The 19,900-nt window shown below is 39.0% G+C and overlaps 1 protein-coding gene across 4 annotated transcripts in view; it reads left to right on the top strand.

Moving 5' to 3' along the window:
- STAMBPL1 (STAM binding protein like 1) overlaps positions 1 to 19,677 on the top strand; it is a 38,591-nt gene extending 18,914 nt beyond the window's left edge. For all 4 annotated transcript variants that reach the window (XM_081956483.1, XM_081956481.1, XM_081956484.1 and 1 more), the window contains exons 4-11: positions 2,878 to 2,953; positions 4,158 to 4,253; positions 7,502 to 7,838; positions 9,006 to 9,130; positions 12,816 to 12,953; positions 14,826 to 14,938; positions 16,059 to 16,158; positions 19,367 to 19,677. In XM_081956483.1, the coding sequence (XP_081812609.1) occupies positions 2,878 to 2,953; positions 4,158 to 4,253; positions 7,502 to 7,838; positions 9,006 to 9,130; positions 12,816 to 12,953; positions 14,826 to 14,938; positions 16,059 to 16,158; positions 19,367 to 19,423 (1,042 nt within the window). In that variant the 3' untranslated portion in view covers positions 19,424 to 19,677. The remainder of the gene's footprint in view (positions 1 to 2,877; positions 2,954 to 4,157; positions 4,254 to 7,501; positions 7,839 to 9,005; positions 9,131 to 12,815; positions 12,954 to 14,825; positions 14,939 to 16,058; positions 16,159 to 19,366) is intronic.
- Positions 19,678 to 19,900: the final 223 nt, after the last annotated feature.

The raw sequence follows: 19,900 nt of genomic DNA, 5'->3' as shown, positions 1-19,900 counted from the left end.
CTGCACTTCGTATCCTCAGAAACTGAATATGAAACTTTGCATGGTCTTAATAACAACAAGTCTAAATCTGGTAACTCCTAAATGATCGTAAGTTAAATATTACCATAAACTGGAGATCATCATTAAAACTGTGGATATGTTTGTTCTGTCTACAATTATACATACCGTGTTTCCCTGAAAATAAGACAGGGTCTTATTTTCTTTTGACCCCTGAAATAAGCGCATGGCCTTCTTTTCAGGGAGGTGTTATTATTTTTAAGGTGCAGGAGGTGGCGAGCGTGGTCACCTCGTGGCTGCTGCTGTGTTGCAATATTTTCAGGGAGGGCTTATTATCGGGGGAAGGCTTATTTTAGCGCATGCACTCAAAAGCCCAATTGGGCTTATTATCCAGGGAGGTTTTATTTTCAGGGAAACAGGGTACATACATACATACATACATACGTGCATACAAGATCTCTGGGAAAAGTTATTTGTTTGGATTCAGTTTTATTAGTTGACAATTCTGGAGGAAAGTCAAGCATGCTACTATGCCATGCATCTGACATTGTTGGTATTTGAGAAAAAAAATATTAGGGAGTCAACTAATACTTGCTGTACTTGAAAAGGAGATGGTAATGTGGTGAAAAGAAAGATTATTTTTGGTAAATGTAAACATGCAAAAATACCTTCTGAAAGTTGGCATTGAGTATAATTTACAAGCCATTTATTTCAGAAGAGTTCCACTAAAAATAGTGGTACTGCACCATAATAAATAATATGATTACAAGCAATTCTAAGATTTCCCCTGTCCAGTGGGTTCAACTTCCAGGGGCAATGCTCATCTCCATTTCCTGGCCAAGGGAGCCAGCATTGTCCAAAGACCCTTTCTATGATCATGTGACCAGCATGATTATACACTGAGGGGCGCTAAACACTGTTACCTTCCCACCAAAGTGGTATCTATTTATTCACTTGCATTTGCATGCTTTCAAACTGCTAGGTTGGCAGTGTTGTGGACCGCCAATGGCCAGCAAAGCTGGCAGCATAGTTGGACATTGAAGAGGTTGGGGAGGAACATGAGCCAGTCCTGGAGGCTGGGGAAGGCTCTGACGAGGGCTTTGCGTTGGAGGTAGAGATGGGGCCAAGGCCGTCTGGCAGTTCTCAGCTGCTTTCAGAGCTAGACAGCAGTGAGGCAGAGGAACAGCTGGAGCCTGTTCCCAGTGTGTGCATACGCAGAGTTGCCAGAAGAAAAGAACAGCTAAGAAATCAGGGTCAACTTGGAAGTAAAGCCACAGGTCGATGGTGAATGGCCTCTCCCATAGCAAATAAAAGAGGAGCAAAAGGGGAGTGGTCTTTTGTAGGAAACAATTTGTTCGTCCGTTCATTCATTTAAGGAGTGTGAAGATCTGTCCGTGAATGTCAGAGACTCTTTGCCAAGACTTTCCTTGCACAGCACTGCGTTTTGAAAATATTTACATAACAGCTTTCCAAGCTAGATAAGGTCTGTGGTCATAAATTCACCTTTGAAAGACTGTTTACCAGGCCTTTGCTGAATGTGAATGAGAGGAATTCACATTAGTTTAATAAAATGGGTTTTGTCGGGACCAGGAATCTGCTTCATGCTTTTGGGGGAAGCCTAGGTCAGAACAGGCAGGAGCTGGGGCAAGAACGGGCACTCACCCCGTTATGCAGCACTTGGGTCTTGAGCTACCAACCTTCTGGTCATCATCGCAAGCTTGGCTTATGCCATCACCACCTTGGCTTATGCCTTCAAAGGAGCAGTACTTTGCATTGATGAAGCCCTTCACAATTTGTATCATTAGATGCAAGGGTACCACAGTGTGCATCTCACATGGAAATGAATCTCCCTTTCATTCAAGGCCTCTTCTGGTACTTACTGTCTGGCCAAAGTGGAAGAGGCTTCTGCCCATTCATCATTTCCAACTGTTCAGATGGCCAAGTGAAGCTTTGGTGTGACCATTTTGTGTTTAGAAGGAGGTGGGGATGAGTAGAGATCCCTTTCGTGAACAGTTTCAGAGGGCCACACACTGATGGACTTTCAGAATAGCTAAATATCCCTTTAAAGCTCTGTGTGAAGGTTCCAAGAGTTTCCCTAATTAATTTACGAGCCCCGAGACGAAATTAAAAAAAAAACCCATTCGTTTATTAGGACGAACATCTTAGCACGGACTTCTGTGTAGCTGAAACTAAATCACATTTAATGGTGTCTGACCTTTACCCCTGTGCCCCCTCCCCTCTGGCTGAGGTCATCAATCACATTCTCCAACAGGACGTTATGGCAGGGTTCTGGACATGCGCATTCACATCCCAGTACAGAAATATGAAACTTTTACTCTGGCCAAAAGTATGCATGGCATTCCCTCCCCTTCTCAAGTTGATAGTAGTCATGGAAACATCTTAGGCGTTGACACTCTGAATATTGTGTTGCGGTCTTTGAGCCTGAAGGACCCAACAATAGAATACCGTGTTTCCCCGAAAATAAGACAGGGTCTTAATTTCTTTTGAGCCCCCAAAATAAGCACTTGGCCTAATTTTCGGGGAGGTCTTATTATTTTTGAGGTGCAGGAAGCAGCGAGAGTGGTCACCTCATGGCTGCTGCTGTGTTGCAATATTTTCAGGGGAGGGCTTATTTTAGCGCATGCACTCAAAAGTCCGATTGGGTTTATTATCCAGGGATGGCTTATTTTCGGGGAAACAGGGTAGCAGTGCTGCTAATTTAAACTTCAAAGATAAAGAAAGCTTCTGTGAATGAAAGAAGAAGAAGAAAAACATTCCTTCTAACCTCATTTATCTATTTTGCAGTTGTCTCAGTGGAAAAGCATTAGTATTATTCATCGGGCTTGCAAAAGGATAAATGTTTGTGTGTGTGTTTTTCAGTTTGTTTGTAGAGAAGCTGCCATGTCACCGAGACTACCAACAATGTGCAGTTCCAGAGAAACAGGATATTATGAAGGTAGAGTGTCTTTTTTAAAAGAAACGGCCGTCTAGGGGATTTCTCTCTTTTCCAAGAATGACTAATGAAAGAAAAACCCTGACAGTGGCCTGAGAATGTTGAATGCTCTTATTGAGCCTGTTAAGGCTCAGATTTACAAATTGTAATCAGTATTTGATTTTTTTTTATGCTAGGTTCAAGCTTGAGTTTTTTTTTTTTAAAGTGCATTAGGCCAAATCCTGAAAGTTATTTAGCAATCTATAATCTGAGGAATGTTTTGTCTATTACCCAAAGGTGGAATGAGTCCTTGATTTACGACCACAACTGACCCCAAAATCTCTGTTGCTAAGTGAGACTTGTTACGCAGTGGTGGGTTTCTACCAGTTTTACTACCGGTTCGCTCGTGCGCACATGCAATGGGGCGAAGCCTCCCGCCGCCACCACTTCCGGTTTGGCCAAACCAGGAGCTACCCACCTCTGTTGTTAAGTGAATTTTGCTCCATTTTACGACCTTACATGGCACAGCTGTTAAGTGAATCACTGCAGTTAAGTTAGGGACACATTTGCTTGTCAAATGGCCAGAAAAGATATTCACACCACCCCCAGGACATTGCAACTGTCATACTTATGAATCCGTTCCCAAATGTCTGCTTTTTGATCATGTGGCCATGGGAATGCTTTAACGGTTGTAAGTGTGAAAAAGGGTCATAAGTCACTTTTTTCAGTGCCATTGTAACTTCAAACAACCACTAAATGAATGGTTGTAAGTCAAGCAGTACCTGTAGTTGTATAATCCTTGTGTTGATAGCAGAGAATTAACCTGCCATTTAATGTCAATCTTATTGGTAAATATTCTGCAGCTGGAGCTGTTTTCCCGCAAGTGCTTTATGGGAGAGGGGGGGTGTCAACCAAATTGTTTGTCACGGGAACTGACCACCCAGTTTGTCTGTCGGGTCTACAGTATTATTATTGGCTGAGAGAAAGCCTGGCTCAAAGTCACCCAGCTGGCTTTCATGACTAAGGTGGGACTAGAACTCACAGTCTCCAATTTCTAGCCTTTATGTAATTTAATTCTATACTAGTAAACCATTTGTTCTACCTGTAGGATTAAGCTAATTGGCACATGAAGCAGCAGAAGTATTTATGTGTGTGTTTGTATATGTTTGTGTTTATGTGTATCTGTATAAAGTTGCATTTTATTTCTCTTATTTTCTCTCTAACAAAGAAACTGAAGGATGTAGCATTTCCAAGGACTGATGAATTGAAGAAAGAGTTGTTAAAGAAATACAGTGCAGAATACCAGGAATACATGCAAGATAAGGTACCTTTTAGTTTTCAGCTATATAGATAAGTATAAACTCCATCATACATACTCTGAATAGCAGTGCCAAAGCAAAATTATACATTTATGTGGTGAAAGCTACTATAAATTAAATAGCAATTTTAAAACTCTTAACTTTCATTTTAGTTTAGGCAAAGTGACTGCTTTTGCCTTAAAATGTCCAGGTGATAAAGAAAGTTGATGTGGCTTTATAATCACCCAGTGTTATGAGATCTTGGAAGCACCAACGTCTTCCATTGAGTGATGTTATATCAGGCCAAGCTCAGAGACAAAACAGTTGAGTCCAATTCTTTATATTCTTACACCAAAGAGACAGAATCTTGCCAGACTAAAGCCATATCTTCTAACCTAATAGACAAATCATAAGATTCTAGGGTGGCTATCCTGAATCTCTTCCTACCGCCCGCACACATCTTGAAACTGAATAGTCTCTTAATTAGGTTTCTCCCCTGAATGTACTGCCTCCTCCCTGGGAAGCCATGGTGCTCCTGAAAATCCCCCCTCCTTCTCATCCCACCACATGCTACTCCTTTTTGTGTAATGTGTGTGGGAATGACTTTGGCAGATAGGATGAATTGCCACAGACAAGAGAACAGTGAGATGATAAGCATCTGAGTTTGCAGAAGGATTGTAGATGTGGCAGTTACATCAGAAGGAACCCCTCTCTAGTTTCTTGGATTGTAGAAACAAGGGGATGGGGAAAGATATAATTTCAGACTTGCAAGATCCTGTTAATATAACCTTACAATCAAGGTGAAACTAGTATTCCTGAGTGTGCTTCTTGTCCGGACTAACTCGCAAGGCTAACTCGCAAGAACATTTTTCTTCTTTCATATGGGGGTATCACAGAAGGAAGGGGGACCAAATGGCAAGGATGGTAAGTACAACTATGTGATCCAAGCCCTTCCTCTTCAGATGTGTATGCAATGTCATATATGTGCCTAAAGGTCTATAATTGTGCAGGTACAGTCATTATCTTGGTTTCTTATCATTACCGATCTATGGACACTCAATTGAGCTGATAATGAATGTCACAATGCCAGCATCAGAGAACCAGTTTTGTCTAGTGCTGTGATGGCGAACCTATTTCACACGTTCCAGAACTGGCAGGCAGAGCCATCTCTCCGGGCAAGTGAACCATCGCCCGTTGTTCTTCCGGGTTCTGGCATGCCGGCCAGCTGGTCTTCATGCACATGGAAGCACTGGAAACCAGAAGAGCAGTTGGCTGGTGCGCATGTGCGTGCATGAAAGCCAGCTGGGTGACTTTGGACCAGTCATTTTCTCTCTCTCTCTCTGAACTCAACTCACCTCACAGGTTGTTGTTGTGGGGAAAATAGGAAGAGGAACAAGTATTGGCTATGTTCACTGTCTTGAGTTATTTGTAAACAATAATAAAGGCAGAACACACACACACACGTGTGTGTGTGTGTGTGTGTCTGTGTGTTCCAGCATAACTCTGGAACGCCTAGAGCAATTTCAACCAAACTTGGTACATAGATGACTTATTCTCTGGAAAAAAAATACTGTGGGGGTAAGACACTCCTAATGCCCCTTGATGTGTGTGTTCTATTAAGATACAGCCTGTTATGCCTTAAAATGGATTCTACTGTACAGTGCAGTGGAGTTGTCATGGTAATGGCTTCACAGTACTCCACAAGGGGGCTCCCTCTGGTAAGGGGAAAAATCCAACATTAGAAATTATGTTTGGTCCAGACATTTTCCCCCTATAAATAAGTACCCGAGCAATGCCGTGTTATCAACTAGTAAATACATAAATAAGAGATAAGTGTACATACAATCCATTGTCATCTATTTTTTGCAAGGACTGCCTTGTTCCAGGGTCAGCAATTGTTAAAAATGCAGTGATTTCTTTTGCCAATCTGTGCTGCTCTATTCCAGACAGAAGAACCAGATATATAATTTTCTTAAACACCTTTTTGTGTCCTTAAGTGTTTTTATCGCTGTTTGAAAATTGCAACTGTTCTCCTTTAGACAGGCTGCTTAAAACCTATGAAAATAATTAGGTTTTAAGTTGGGGCCTAATGGTCCCCATTATTTATTTACAATTTAAAATGTTGTGCTATCCTTTAGAACTAAGTTTTTTCCACTGCAATTTACAACCCATTAAGTTAAAATTAGTATTTCAATAATCATTAAGACAGACGGTAAAATAAACAAAAGCAGCAGCCAGAGCAGTTAAAAGTTTCTGTGCACCATAAATATGAATAATTAAGATATTGATATAAATGAAAAGGCCTGAGAAAATTAAAAAGAATTCCTTGGTGCTGAAAACAAAGACAGCCAATGCCAAGAATATTTCTTTGCTGAAATATTGCAGAGATGGAGAGTTATTGTTGATATTTACTAGAAGTAATTATATATGATTTTGTAGCCTAACATATTGTTGATGAGATTGTATTTGCTTTTGTATATGGAGCCTTATTCCAATGCTAAAACATTACAAGATAAAACGTGTGATGAGTATGAAATGTGCACCAAGAAACAGCTTCTTCTGGATGCATGTGTAAATAGCAAAATACATTTTCTTGTGGCACTTTTTGTATGAATAACTTTCTAAAATGCAATGTAACTCTCCATATTTATTTCACATGAGCCTAATGATTTAGTTAACATTGCAGTCCTTTCCTGTCTATTATACTGTATATTTGTGATATAATTTTTTTTGTTTTTGTTTCCCAAATTCAAACTAAACATGATGGCAAAGATTTGAATAAATATGACCTAATGAAACTTGCAAAATGGGGCAGAGGGTGGAAAATAATTATTCAGACATTAGAGAGGTATTGAATTCTAGAAGTCTAATATTGGGACTTCAATAATCAGAATAAATTAAGCTGGAGGAAATCTCTAGTCTGAAGAATTAATCATCTTCCAGATCCAGATCCTTTGCTTTTAAAATCTATTTTAAGTATAGAAACTTGACCCTTTAGTCTTCCAGATGTTCCTGATTTGCAGCTGTTAGCAGTCCTCATCTTAGCCATGCTGGGCTAGGGCTGGCTCCTGGAGTTATCAACATCTGGAGAATGATGTTGCAGCATCACTCTTCAGATGTTAGTAACATCTGGAGATGTTCTTGGTAGATGCAACGGATATTAAAATATTCAGATCTATTGTGCTTCATGTTGTTTAAATGCATTGTACTTTCTCATTTGGATTAACTGTGTTTTAGCTGACGACATGTTCTTTTAATGTATTATATTTTCCAGAACAAAGGCAAATCTGAATTACTGAAGAAACTAGAGCAAGAGAAATTAATCGAGGCAGAAAAGAAGCGGATTGCACAGATCCGTCAACAGCAACTGGAAACAGAACAGTTTCAATTCTTCGAAGATCAGTTAAAAAAGCAAGAAATAGCTCGTGGTCAGAAAACTAAGAATAATTCAGTTACATCAGAGCCAGCTGATGCGAACACATTGTCATCTGCTCCACACCTGAACAATACTTTCCCCAAAATAATAGCAAACAAGTGTGATGCTTCTGCTAGTCACTCTCCTCCAATCAGTCGGGCCTTAAAGCCAGCTGCTACCTTAAGTGCCGTTCAGAGTAAGAAAGTAAAATTTTTTGTTGTTGTTTATGGGCTGGATAGGTTCTCTAGATAATTCTATAGCAATAGCAATGGCACTTAGCAATAGAAAAGCACTTAGACTTATATATTGCTTGACAGTGCTTTACAGCCCTCTAAGCAGTTTACAAAGCCAGCATATTGCCTCCAACAATCTGGGTCCTTAGTTTACTGACCTTGGAAGGATGGAATGACACAATGGGTCTCATCACTGGAGGGGACGAATCAGCATACAGGGAAGAAGTCCAGAAGGTATCCGCATGGTGCTCAAAAAACAACTTACATCTAAATACTAGTAAGACAAAGGAGATGGTGCTAGATTTCCGGAAGCACAAAGAGGAACCTGCCCCACTGTATATCGAGGGGGGCTGTGTGGAGAGGATTTCCTCTTTTAAATTCTTGGGAGTGCTTATTAGTCAAGATCTGACTTGAAAAAACAACACGTCCCTGGTGATTGGCAAGGCCCAACAGCGACTTCATTTCCTTAGAGTCCTGCGAAAAAAACAGGTAGAACAATGGCTGATGATCTCTTCCTATCAGTCCACAATAGAAAGTGTCCCCACATACTGCATTACAGAATGGTACGCTGATTTAACAGCTGAAGACAGGAAGGCACTACCGAGACTGATCATTTCAGCACAAGAAACCATTGTCAAGTTGCAGGCAGCCAGCAGTCAGCAGAGGTAGACTGCAGTACTGCATTCTAACCACTGAGCCATCACGGCTCTTAGACTTATATACCGCTTCATGGTGCTTTATAGTCCTCACTAAGCAGTTTACAGAATCAGCATATTGCCCCCAACAGTCTGGGACTTCATTTTACTGACCTCAGGATTGAACTCTTGGCAATGGGCAGAGTTAGCCTGCAATACTGCATTCAAACCACTGTGCCACCACGGCTCTTATCATTTCTTAGTATAAAGAATAAAGAAATAAAAGAAACAATAAAGAAACAAAAGGTGCATCAGGCCCAAAAAGTCTGTTTTGATCAGGATAAGTCAGATCTATAGTCTTTAGATTGGCTGTAGTGCTGAACACTTAAACACCCACTCTAAAACAGCACACTGCCTGCTGAGTGCTTTTCAGATTATGTGGTATGAGTCTGTAGACCGTTGTGTAAGTGTCACTATCTCACTTCTCTTTGCTAGACGATGCTACTGAAGGACTGCGAAGTGTGGTTCTACCCAGTGATCTTTGTCACAAGTTTTTGCTGCTTGCAGATGCAAACACCGCAAGAGGAATAGAGACGTGTGGCATTCTCTGTGGAAAACTGGTACAATAAAACCTTCACATTTGTATGGCAAAGGCACTTTGAATGGTACTTTGACTGGAATGAGTTTTTGTTATGACAATATAATGAAAGTATATCTGAAACATCAGTGTACTGATGTGATAAGTGAGGGTTTTTTCCCCCTCTGGGTCTTTCAATAAATCTTTTTATGCTGCTTGCTACTTTCGTGGCAATATTGTTGATCTTAAACTTGTAACTATTAAGCTATTTTCCTGCTATGTGCGCAGCTTCCTTTTTGTGATTCTGCATTGCATTTTTCTTAGTTTTCGTGAAATTTTATTAGAAGCAAAGTGATATTAAATACAATGATGGGTATGTTGTGCCAGATTCTTTGGAGGGAAGGAAGAAAACCTTTTAGCAAATATAGGGTAACTTGGATTATTTTTCTTTTTTCTCTCTCTTTCTTTTGCTGTTGAATAATGCTTGTTATCATTAGCAGTGAAGCTGTTTCTAAACCATGACTCTCATATGAAATGCTGAGTCCAGGCCCTAAGGATATATAATGCATCTGTATTAAAATAATTATAATCAAACTAAAACTAAAAAGAGTTTTAAAATCCAGTCTGTAGCAGTTTTATCCTGTATACTTTAATATGGAGTGGAGTTCTCTGAGTTTAATAAGATTTCTCAAGTAAAACACTTAAAATATATTTTATTTATTTATATTGAAATTTATAAACTAGCCTCAAACAATTTTAAGATAGTCAAGGAAAAAACAATCAGCCAAATCTGATAAAATTCCTAAAAAAAGCTAGGCCAATGATTCGGACCACACTTTTAGAAACTTCTGGATTCGGGGAGGGGGAGTGATGCAAATAATCAATGTGCTGTAGCTGAGACCTTCCTGGCATTTTAATCTGTAGGGATTTATTTAGAAGTTCTATAGAACTAAATCATTTGACTCATCATTTGAGTTTGGGAATTTTAATCAATACCTCAGTGAATCTTTGCCACTTAGCAAAGAGACCAATTATCTGTTATTCTTAGTAATGATTTTGTAAAACTTTCAAGCTGGGGTGAACCAATCCTTCCCAGGAAATGATGTAAAAGGAAGAACAGCTCAGAGAACTTCAGCAATTCAATATCTTTTACTTGTTGGTTAAATAATTATTTGGGTCTCTAATACTTTGGAATGTTTAGCTGCAGTGGTTTAGAAAAATATCCCATTAGGAATCAATAAAAAGGGATAAGGTGGCTCAGTAGCTAAGACTCTGAGGTTGTCAATCAGAAACGTTGGCAGTTCGGTGGTTCAAATCCCTAGGGCCGCATAATGGAATGAGTTCCCGTTACTTGTCCCAGCTTCTGCCAACCTAGCAGTTCAAAAGCACGTAAAATGCAAGTAGAAAAATAGGAACCACCTTTGGCGGGAAGCTAACAGCGTTCCGTGCGCCTTCAGCATTTAGTCATGCCGGCCACATGACCACGGAAACATCTTCAGACAGAGCTGTCTCTTCGGCTTTTTACCTTTAGGAATCAATTTGTTTATTTTAAAATTAATTTTATTTTCCGTATTTCTTTACCACCATTACGTATCCCTAGAAGACTTGCAGATAATGGAAACAATTAAAGATATAAACATAATCATAACCCTCAATAAATAAATAAAAATATAAAATAGTCCACTGCAAACTGGGCAGGAAGGAAAGCATAGCTGTTAGTCTCCAGACATGTGTTGAAAAAGGCATGTTTCTATCAGTTTATGTCCAAAGTAGAGGCTAGTTCAATCTTGGAAATAGGGAGAATTTTCCAGAGATTAAGAATGGAATAATATCCAAAATCCATATGGACACATTTCTAAGAAGCAGTTAGAATGCAGCGTTGAAGGCTCATTCTGCCCACAGCCCAGAATTCGATTCTGATTGACTCAAGGTTGACTCAGCCTTCTATCCTTACGGAGGTCAGAGGTCGGTAAAATGAATTCCCAGATTGTGTGTGTGTGTATAGGGGGGAGGCCATATGCTGACATTGTAAACTGCCCAGAGAGTGCTGTGAAGCACTATGGAGCAGCATATAAAGCAAAGTGCTATTGCTGTTGGTATTGCTAATTGTAATGCAAATCATTTTGATACTGTCGAAGACTTAATTGCCTTCCCTCAAGATGGATTCATTTGAACCCACCAGAATTTTGAGGCATGAAAAAACTTCCACATCTCTAAACTTGTGTGATTGTTCCCATTCTTTGTCATATATGTTTGTGTTGAGCTGTTCTCTTCATAAATGTGGCTTTTATCTATAGTCAATAATTTTATCCTTATCTGAACAGAAGGAGGCAGCAGTTCTAAATTATTTCTTAGGTCAAGAAGAGACGTTGAGACTATTGCTGCTGCTTCAGATTACAGAAGTACTAAAATAGCCTTACTGTGTGACCAATTCTGTAATGTAAAAAAACCTAAATATGCTAGCTCGGACTAAATACCATATTTTGCATAGCTTTAAATTCAGTTCAAACCATTTTGATTTGAAATGCCTCATGGTGAAATGTGAAGTTCCCTAATTTGAATGAAAAATAAATAGCTGTTGCAACATTTTTTGTAACATTTGCAATAAATGTTTTTGTCTCAGGAGCAATAAAAACAAATTAAAATCCAAATCAACAAGGAAAAATCCTGTATATGCCAAAGATTAAAACAATATTTTGATGTGTCTTGAACAAGTGTTTTACACTCAGAAGACAAATATTAATACTAAAAAAAACACCTTTCTAAGATATACAAAACAGTCCATCTTATTTTCAGGGGGTGATGTGTTGCGTTTGAAATAGGGTATTTTGAATTCAAAAGTATTCACCTCAAAAGACTTTTGTGTAATTCTACTTTGAACTATTGAGCAGCTTTTATGAGACTCACATATTCTGGGCAAGAAAATGGAATTGAAATAGTAAGAATAAGGAAATAATAGTCTTTATTTTTTTTAAAAAAAATAGATACATATCATTTAAGAGACTTCAGTAACTTATAACCATATAAATATCTAAGAAAATAAGTTCTATATAGGGCACAAGATTTATTCTTGGAATTTTATTGTTGGAATTTTATTGGAATTTTATTATTTATTGTTACATACTCAAACCCTTAAACTTCAACCTTAAACTGTCTACCGTGGACCTCACCCCATTCCTAAGAGGTCCGTAAAGGGGGTGTGCATAAGCGCACCAGTGTGCCTACTATCCCTGGCCTACTGTCCCAATTTATTTGTACTCATTTCCTTTGTTCATTTGACATTTTTGTACGTAGTACACAGAGCCTCCCTAGTACAGGAACTTCCAGGGCCCCTGTTCTGCCTGTTGTCTTGAAGATCCTTTAATATTGATTGGTGTAAATGAGTATAGCTGCTGTGAAATAAAAAGTTATAAAATTTGGTTGATGCCAGTGCTGGTCTTGGGATCTGAAGTCCCTAATAGCAACAGCACTTAGACTTATATACCACTTCACAGTGCTTTTATAGCCCTCTCTAAGCGGTTTACAGAGTCGGCCTATTGCTCCCAACAATCTGGGTCCTCATTTTACCCACCTCAGAAGGATGGAAGGCTGAGTCAACCTTGAGCTGGTGGGATTTGAACTGCCAAACTTCAGCTAGCAGTCAGCTGAAGTAGCCTACAGTACTGCACTCTTAACCACTGTACCACCTCGGCACCTCTAAGCTATTTTCTTGGGCTTGTGTCTTACAGACTCATAATGAATTCACTATTACTCATGTAATCGTACCAAAACAGTCTGCAGGACCAGACTATTGTGATATGGAGAATGTGGAAGAGCTATTCGGTGTTCAAGACCAACATGATCTTCTCACGCTGGGATGGATCCATGTAGGTAGAGATAAGTATGCTTGGCTAGATAGTAGGCATTCCTTGCAGCAGGAGGAAATTCCAATGTAAGATGGCATTTTCTTTAAGCTAATATTCAGAACTCCATGCCATCTGGTAGCAGACCAGATCAGTTTTCTTTCTCCCAGACTAACGTATCTTTGCATTTTACATATATACATACCCAAACATATGTTTGCTTTTTATAGTCATATGTAACAGATGACGTAGATTGGATCTGGGGCAAAATCTAACCTTTCTTCATTCAGAAGTGTCTCCCTTGATCCAAGTAGGCCTGACAAAGTTTTAACTTGAAAAATGTTTCCAAATAAGATCACTCCAGAAGGAGAGATGATGTCAGTTGTGGAATGAGTGACGGGAGGTCAGGTTAGAAGGGTGCAATGTCCTACATCAAAGATTTTCCACTACACCCTCTCCTAGATGAAATAGGGGACAGTACCCAAGACACGAGGGAGGGAGGGAGGGAGGGGCCATGGCTCTGCCAGAAGACAGGGGGGAGGAAGCAATATTGAAAAGACTCAGGTCACAAAAATAAGTATATTTGAAACATTATTGCAATTATTGATATAATGTAATTGTTGGAAATGACACATGAGATGATTGAATATATGTAAAACAAAAAGCTGTTACTGTTTATCTTTTACTTTTTGGTTTTTTCTTTTGTAAAAGTTGCGAGATTTAGGGGGATTTCTACCTTTGGCACGATGTAGCTGTCAAAAGTTTTTGTATACCTACTTACCCTTTCCTATAAATGTTTTTTTAAAAAAACTAATACAATTCTTATAAAAAAAAGATTTTCTACTACACCATTAGAGCAACAATATTTAAATATAGTGTTTGAATAAAGTTCAAATTTGGCGATTGCCTCCCCCCTCTTTCCCCCCCCTTAAATCTCAATCAGTTCTTCTATTAGTTTAATGTTGTATGGCAATGAGTCACTGTGTATGAGTAGGATGGCTGCATAAATGTGTTTCATAAATAATTGAAAAGATGTCCTGGGTCAATACTAAAGAGCATTTTCTGTTATGGTATCAGCTATTTGGAAAATCATCCCCATGGAGATTAGATTGCCCCAGCTCTATCGACCTTTCTTTAAGGCCTTGAAGGCATCTCTATGTCACCACAGATGGTGGTTGGGCTGTATAGCAGAACCTGTGAGGTGGTGATGTAAACATTGACTTGGTAGTGTTTTGGTTTTATTTCAGTTGCCTGTGTACTATGTTTTTCTATATGTCATTTAAAACTTTTGATAGCTACCCGGAGTCATGTTTTGACATTGTGAGAGGATAGGATGCCTACAAAATGGCCACCATCTATGACTGCTGTCTCTTTAAGACTCTTCATAGCCAACACAGCAATTGATGGTTATAAAGGTTGAGGAAAGAGACAGCTGGGTGTGGTGGTGTTTCTGTGTGGGAAAGAGAGAGAGAGAGAGAAGGAGGTAGGTAGGTGGGTGGGTGGGTGTATGTTTGTAAAACAGCCTGAAGCTCATAGAACGAGTTACTATTCTCCAGCAATAGGACTCACAAGCAGTAATAGTTGGAGGAACAGTAGGAGGAGGTGTAGCAGCAACGGGGGAAGAGTGGAGTAGAGAACATAGAATGCTAGCCTGTATGAGTTTGGGAGTGGAATACCTAAGGACCTGTGGTGTTGTGTTAGCTCTCTTGACTTTTGAAATCCACTAACTTGGGTATACTTAAAAGAACCTGTGACAGAGTGGATGAAATAAACAACATTTTTTATTATTATTTAGTAAATGATAAGTGAGGGCAACTAATTCTGACTTCTTCATTTTGTATTCATAAAATAGAACAAAAAGTCACACGCTATGTAAAATGTTGCCTTTCTCTGCAGTCCCATCCAACCCAGACTGCGTTCTTATCCAGCGTTGATCTTCATACGCATTGTTCTTATCAGCTGATGCTGCCAGAGGCCATTGCAATTGTTTGTTCACCAAAACATAATGAGTGAGTCTGAGCTTCCTTTCCCATCCTCAGATAACTACATTCAGATAATTAGTTTCTTGTGTTCTATGTCACCTGTAAAATGTTCAAGAAGGCAAGTGGGGGGAAAAGAGAATACACATATTGTACAAGTTTCAGTCTTTACAGATAATGGTATACTTTAGAATCAAATTTAATTCCTGAATATTCTTCCCTATGTTATGCCTTCTGTTATGCCTTCCCATACTGCCCCCTCCCTCCCTTCCTCCTTCCCCCCCTCTCTCTTTTATTAAACCTGAATAGTTTTATTATTGAACCTCAGGTTCTCAAATCGCCAACTCACTTTTTAGTTTTTTGGGGGAAGAAAATATTAGGGATAGATGCATAGAGATAGAGATTTAATGGAAGTCTTCCTTCCCCTCCAGGAGCGATAGAAAGAAACCTTTGTGAATCCTGCTCTGTACTCCAACTCATGTTATTATAGCCCAGAAAATGTCTCATTAAATGGTAGTGGCACTTTTATGTTTGTGGTCTTCTCTATATTTATTCACATCCTTTATGTTAAAAATGCCAGGGATTTATCTTTTTCATGTAGCATGCAATATGTTTAGCCTTGATTAAATCATTAAACTGTTTTTGGTTCATTTTTAAGTGGTGGGTTTTTCAAAAGTAGGATTTTATTTGTCATTTTAACATTTTTTTGCTGAAGCAATCAAAATACTGTAGACCTTTGGCCCATTATTTCAGAGATCACTTAAATCATTTGTGAAGAAATTGTGCTATAGGAATGACTGTCTTAATCCAGGAATAGATTATCTTTGCAAGGAAGCCTCTCAGCATGAGAAGGAAACTTATTCTGAGCATTAGATAGTCCTTGATTGTCATAATATTGTAGTAACAGGTTTATCCACAAGGAGACTCTTCATTAATGTAATTTTCAAGAAGTGTCTTGAATTGTTGAGTAAATGGCTTCTCTCAGTACTTTATGTTGTGTTTCCATTAGTAGCCAGCTGCAAATTCAATTTTCAGGCAGATACCATGAAGTCCTTGTATTCTTTGTGCAACTGAGATCGGCATTATCTGCTGTAGATGATTGTTGGGTTAGTGCTGCTTTCTTAGATGTAATATTTCTTTTGTTTTCTAGGATGGGAATCTTCAGACTTACTAATGCTGGCATGTTGGAAGTTTCTGCTTGTAAGAAGAAGAGCTTTCACCCTCATACCAAGGATCCTAAGCTATTTAATGTAAGGGCAACATATTCATTTTTAACATTCTGTACATTCACTGCCCCACTATTCAAACATGCAGGAATGGGAACGTAGTATAAGTTAAAATCTTTCTCCAATCTAGTCCCTCCAAATGATGCAATTCATATTACCAGCCAGCCTGGAGAAATCTCAGGTTTATATTTTGGCAGGAAGATGGAAAAGAATGACACCAGGACCGAGATTAGCCCAACAATACTTAGATATGTGTTGCTGTTCATTTCCTACATCAGTATATTTGTTCATTTGGATAGGAAATGTTGAGGCAAATTCAAACTGCAGTGAAAATATAGAAATTCTGCACAAACTGCTAAAGGCAAAATTACCTTGCAGATGCATTGAGAGGGTCAGATGCAGGATAAGGAAATTAAAGTGGGACATAATAATTTGCTATAGCTGCTGTCCCCAAAGCATCACCTTCCAGATGTTTTGCATTGCAGTCTGTAGAATTCAGAGTTTGCTAACAAGATAGTCATGAGAGTGTTTTCTTCACTATTCCTGTCTTGTTCATATTCTAACCTCTGTAAAGGTAAAAGATATACCGCTCAGTGTCATTCTATGAGTGAGATGAATGCTTTCTCAATGAGAATGCTTACAGCAAGGTGGCAGAGGGTTTAGTGAACTGGTGTAACAAAAACAGTCTCATTTTAAATGTAGGAAAAACTAAAGAGATTATTGTCAATTTCAGAAAAGGCAGGTACAGCCACACACCTCTATGTATTAACGATTCATCTGTGGAGGTAGCTAGCAATAATAAGTTTCTGGGTATGCAGCTAACGAATAGGCTAGCTTGGTCACTCAACAGTGAGATAAACTGGTGAAGCAGGCTTAGCAGCACCTACATTTTCTGTGTCACATGGGAAAAGTTCATTCTCCTTCCCCTGTCCACTTTCTATAGAGGGACGATCAAGAGCATCCTGTCATATTGCGTTATTGTCTGGTTTGGAAGCATTACTGCTTCGGACAGGAAAGCAGTGCAAAGAGTGGTGAGGATGGCAGAAAAGATCATTGGCAGTTTGCTTCCTTCTATCCAGGACATAGCACATAAGTGATGCTTTAGCAGAGTCCGCAGGATTTTAAGAGGATGCTACACATCCTCTTAATGACCTGCTTTCATTGTTACCTTCTGGGAGGGTGCTTCGTGGTATTCAAAGCAGAACCTTTAGATCAGGGGTGTCAAAACTGGCTGCCTGTGGGCCAGATATGTCACATGTAGGCCACACCCACCCCAGCTCCACAAAGGCGAAAAATGTTGCTATACATCGTGATGTCAGTGTTCCAAATATTATTCAGAATTAAATCAGAGTCCAAGGCAGAGCTATCCTTAAAATTCCAATTTAATAAGACAGACATATTGGCACAACCGTGGAGATCCCGAATCTGAAAGCTTCCTAGGATTCCCATCCAGTTGAAAGTTCAAAACCTTGCCCCACACCCACAAGTCCATCACATGGTCCAATCTTCCTCTGCCACGCTGGCATTTCCACCCATCTAGTTCCAGTCAGGTGCAGAGGTGCGGAGACAAAAGATGACCTTGGGCTTCTAGAAAGGAATGTTCTATTATGACAACAACACATTCTACAATTCTACTCCTTACTATTCCCCCTCCCAATTACTACACTAATGAAACAGCATAGTAAAATAATAGAGAGTGTGGCAGGCCAAAGATTCTAAAAGGAATATGACTTCAGGCCTGACACATGATACGTCACGTGACATGATTGAGTTTGGCACCCACGATCTAGATTCAGTCAATTTTGTTGCATGTAGCTTTAACCTTGTGAGCTCTCAAGTTTCCTCTTTGCATTACCAATTCAAAATGGTCAGTGGTAGGTAGGTAGGTAGGTATGTAGGTAGGTAGGTAGGTAGGTAGGTAGGTAGATAGATAGATAGATAGATAGATAGATAGATAGATAGATAGATAGATGATAGATAGATATGCATGCATGCATGTATGTATGTATATGTATGGTGCAGGTATATGTTTATGTATATAGCATGTGTACATGTGTGTTTTGCATAGGTTTGGGTAGATATAGACTTTCTCTTGAGGGCAGGCAGTGTGCTCACATTAAAAAAAGACAAGTTATCTTATCTCTAAATTTGATAAATGTCAAATCATTTGCTCAGAATTGAAATGTAAGAATGCCTCTGGAAAAAGATATACTGTATTAAAAACTAACATAGTTCCCAAGATTGTTGGATATGTATGTGGGGAGAGAGGATTGTCTGTTTCCATATAACAAATATAGATTTAATAGATATTTATCCATTTTCAAAATGAAGTTACTCTTCTTCCTACCGTAGAAACTAAGATTGGATGATAGCCATTTGTCCCAGGGAACTATTTATATTCTCCTACAAAAAAAGTAAATTACTTTTCTTACAGATGATAAATCCTACATCCCAGCATCCTCAGGGTTTGTTACGGAGAAAGTTAGATAATCAGAAGAACTACCCTGTTTACCCAAAAATAAGCCCTCCCCGGATAATAAGCCCAATTGGACTTTTGAGTGCATACACTAAAATAAGCCCTCCCCAAAAATATTGCAACACAGCAGCAGCCATGAGGTGACCACGCTCGCTGCCTCCTGCACCTGAAAAATAATAAGACCTCCCCGAAAATAAGGCCAAGTGCTTATTTTGGGGGTCAAAAGAAAATAACACCCTGTCTTATTTTCGGGAAAATAAAATAGATCTGTTAAATCGTGGATACTACCAAACCAGATGAGCAGTGTGATTAGGTTTACACTGACCAGACATCTTGAAAGTAGGTATCAGTACCTAAATAATGTTGGCTTTTACTGTCTCAAGAACTAAACCAAGTTAGACCTTGAACAGAAAATCTTCAGGAAATTTAAGTTAATTAAGTTGCGTTAAAAATATATATATCCCAGAAGCTGATAATGAAAATTATATAGATGTGTGAATGAAATCACTAGGGGTCCAGCTTAACTCAAGGAAATCTTTACCTTTTCCAAAGGAAGGAAGAACAGAACATGGTTGTTTGAAAATGCCTCTTTCAGGGTTGCAATATGGATGGAAGGGGAACCTTCGTCCCCAGACGAATAACCCAGTGAAATAAATCCACATTCTCCTTAAATTGTTGCAGATTTAAATTATTTAATTTTGCAGCAGCTGCCTAATGACAGATAATCTAAGGTTAATCTGGTGTTTTCTTTTGCAGATCTGCAAACATGTCATTGAAAAAGAGATAAAAATAACTGTGCTGGATCTGAGGTGATGCAGAGAGAAGAACCCCTTCGGTAAAACATAAAGCCAATGGAAAATGAGGTTGCCAGGTTTTCCTAGCATTTTCCAAGTTACTGACATTTTCTATTTGTATGTTTTGGATTTAACACTTTGATATTTATTGCCCTTTTCTCATTTTGAAGTTGTTTCATTGTACAGTCAAAATGAAGCTCACGGTGGCATTCAGTCCGGGTATGTTATTTTATTGGAATAATATGACAATAAAGTGAACTCGACACAATGACAGTCTTGACCCCGTTTGCAAATTTTTGTTTATTTTTCCTCCCCTCTGGAGTGTATATATATGATTGTTTTCCTGCCCTACAGGTATTCAGGGGTGCCAAAGTGTGACGTGTGAATTTTTACAGCATGTTTAAAAATACTGGTTATAACACTAGCTATAAACTAGAATAGGAAATATGGAAGAAAGAACAGACTAGCCAACAGGAATAAAGCAGGTTCTGCTGAG

This window comes from Natrix helvetica, assembly GCF_964273705.1.
Source record: "Natrix helvetica genome assembly, chromosome: 5".
NCBI classification, from domain to species: Eukaryota; Metazoa; Chordata; class Lepidosauria; order Squamata; family Natricidae; genus Natrix; species Natrix helvetica.
Note: the sequence above shows the minus strand (reverse complement) of the source record. Positions and strands in the feature narration are given on the sequence as shown.